Source organism: Candoia aspera, chromosome 9 (genome assembly GCF_035149785.1).
Source record: "Candoia aspera isolate rCanAsp1 chromosome 9, rCanAsp1.hap2, whole genome shotgun sequence".
Lineage (NCBI taxonomy): Eukaryota > Metazoa > Chordata > Lepidosauria > Squamata > Boidae > Candoia > Candoia aspera.
Genome location: NC_086161.1, coordinates 2,604,151 through 2,606,599, shown reverse-complemented (window position 1 = coordinate 2,606,599; position 2,449 = coordinate 2,604,151). Strand labels below are relative to the sequence as shown.

General features: G+C 49.3%; 1 protein-coding gene across 1 annotated transcript; it reads right to left on the bottom strand.

Moving 5' to 3' along the window:
* Window positions 1–320: 320 nt before the first annotated feature.
* LOC134502549 (6-pyruvoyl tetrahydrobiopterin synthase-like) lies at window positions 321–2,248 on the bottom strand. The gene is made up of 5 exons (XM_063310926.1): window positions 2,170–2,248; window positions 1,900–1,922; window positions 1,098–1,154; window positions 769–839; window positions 321–548 (listed from the first exon to the last, which is right to left on the bottom strand). Exons 2-5 carry the CDS (start codon window positions 1,918–1,920, stop codon window positions 425–427), a joined length of 273 nt encoding a protein of 90 aa, XP_063166996.1. The 5' UTR covers window positions 1,921–1,922; window positions 2,170–2,248; the 3' UTR covers window positions 321–424.
* Between the last annotated feature and the right edge of the window lie 201 nt (window positions 2,249–2,449).

Genomic DNA, 2,449 nt, shown 5'->3' with positions numbered 1-2,449 from the left:
CAAAACCTCTGGCACTGTAAAACTGCCCAATTAAACGTGCGGGCCAGGCATCTTCGTTAAAGAAGATTCATTACAGATTTTACAAAGACGGGGCAGGTTTCACCTCCCCTCGCACAGCGCTTTGCAGCTGAGTGGGACCAAATGCTCGGTGCCCAGCCGCCAGGCACGGGACATGCACGCACAGATTCGCCTTAGCAAAAGCAGCTATCCTAGTTTCTTGCAGCCGAAGGTTGAACTTGGTGGAGTCTTTGCAGGGTTGCCAGGGAGCACCGAATACCACTTTCCTTCTGTGACATTCTTTTCACTGTCAGACAGAACTGACCTATTCACAAACAGTCCCAGAAGGGAGGAGATTGTCTTGCATTCAAAATGGCGCTCTGCTTTCCCACCTGTGCTCCCTGCTTTTCATTTGTGAGAGGGGTTTTTAGCTGCCCTTAAACACAACGTAGTTTCTGTCTGACTCGTAGATCTTCACTTTGTACAGGCACCCCACTGGAAGGATTTTTTCCAGACTGTTCCAGATGAATATGGCTAGATTCTCTGTCGAGCTGAAGGAAGAACAGAAGGATGGAGGAGAAAAAGGAGGTCAAAAGATACTCCAAAGGAGCAGTGTTAACTATCAGATACCCCCCTGGGCCCCTCCTGTTGCTTCTGGGTAGTGTTTGGCCCAGGATATTGGATCAGTTTTTCCCAAAGATGCTACCCAGTGGATGTGGGTGGATTGCAACTGCTACATTTTCTAGCCAACTCATCTTTTCCAGCTACTACCTTGTAACATTGGCAAAATAATCCACATCCTGGTCCAGGTTCTTGTGATCCAGAGGCTCAGTGATGGCCACCTGAAGACAAAAACGGAAGGGGCTGGTGTCTTTTTTTCCAAGATGGAAATTTTCTGTGTTCAGAGGTAATGGGCCCAGTATATTAATGTTCATGTTTTGCTATTGTCTTCCAAAAAGCCAACTATTTTAAAAATGTGTTTTGCCCAGGAGAACAAGTGGATGTGCCTGCACACAGACAAACTGAGCCCTGTCCTTCCCTCTCCACCTTAGCAGACGCGCTTGACCGAAGCACGCAAAAAGGCCTGACTCTGGCATTACCTCCATGTATTCCTGAAGTTTGTAAATGTTCATGACCATGCCGCTGATGGGGTCAATCTGCAAGGAAAGTTTTTCTTTTAACATAGTCTCCTGCTGGATGGTTCTGGGGGGATATCCAAACGCATCGCAGCAAATCCTAAAGAAGCTGGGAGCGCATGCATGTGGGGCAGCGTCTCTCAGAGACTGAGAGCCTCAACACGGGGATGTGAAGCGAGAAGGCCCGGCGTGCCTGGGCTGTATCCCAGCCGTGCAGCTGACTGTGCCTTCTTTCCAACCACCTTTCATTTTTGCTCCCATTTTCCTTGTTTGTCTTTCCCCCGAACCTTCCCCAGCCAGCATGCCACAGCTGTGCTCGACAGCATATAAAGGCCTTGTGGGCTTATGTGAAGAAAAGGTTATTTCCCCCCACTTGGACGGCTTCCCCCCCAGTGAAAACTTAAGAGAAACCCACTTGAACCTTCAGGCATGCTTCCTCTGGTGTGATGATGACAGCGACACTCTATGAGCATCTGGAATAGAGGGTGTGGTGGAGCCTCCCTAGGCAGGTGCAGCATACCACTGGGTGCCAATCGTTAGAAGTAAATGGAAGCTTTCTTGGTGCCCAGCGTATGCAGGAAAAGGCGTCAGATGGCTAGAAGGCTGTGGGAGCTGTAATCCAAGACATCCCAAGGATGCCAGGCTTGAAAAAGGCTGAACTAAAGGAAACGGCCCAATCTTTTGTGCAATGAGATGGGATCTTGGGCAGCTACTGCCTGTTCTTAAGCACTCCAAAAGCACAGCGGAATATGGAAACGCCACTAACCTTTCCACGTATGGTCACCATCACTGGTATGCAGAAGGAAGAGAAAATGCAAATGATTAACGTTTGCTGCAACCCCGCTCCAGTACCTCAAGGTGGAAGCAAACATTGAGAAAACAGGCTGCAGCCACAGATTCACCCATGAATTACCACTTTCCAAGCCTGAATCTCGCCCCATCAGGGAAGCGGATTCAGGGATTCATGCCCACCGAAAGCTAAGGCATCCTCTGCCCCGTTCCCTTGCGGAAGGTTGTGCTCAAACGTGCTCAGCACCTTTATAGTTGTGTCCGTGAGAATGATTGCAGTTCCCAAAGGTGGTCTGGTTCTCATCATCACTCAGCTGTTTGCTGAAAAGACAGTTGGGAAGAGGAGCAGAGAGAACACTCACACCAGCAAGCTGGGGAAGGGAGGGCAGATGACGTTTCAGTAGAAAGAAGTGAGTTTTTTGCACCCAGAGGTCTAATCCCGGCAGTTGACGATAATAACACTGAACTAGGTGAAACTGAAGGTCCGTCTACTCCCACCTTCTTCTGTCCACCCTGCTGGGCAATTA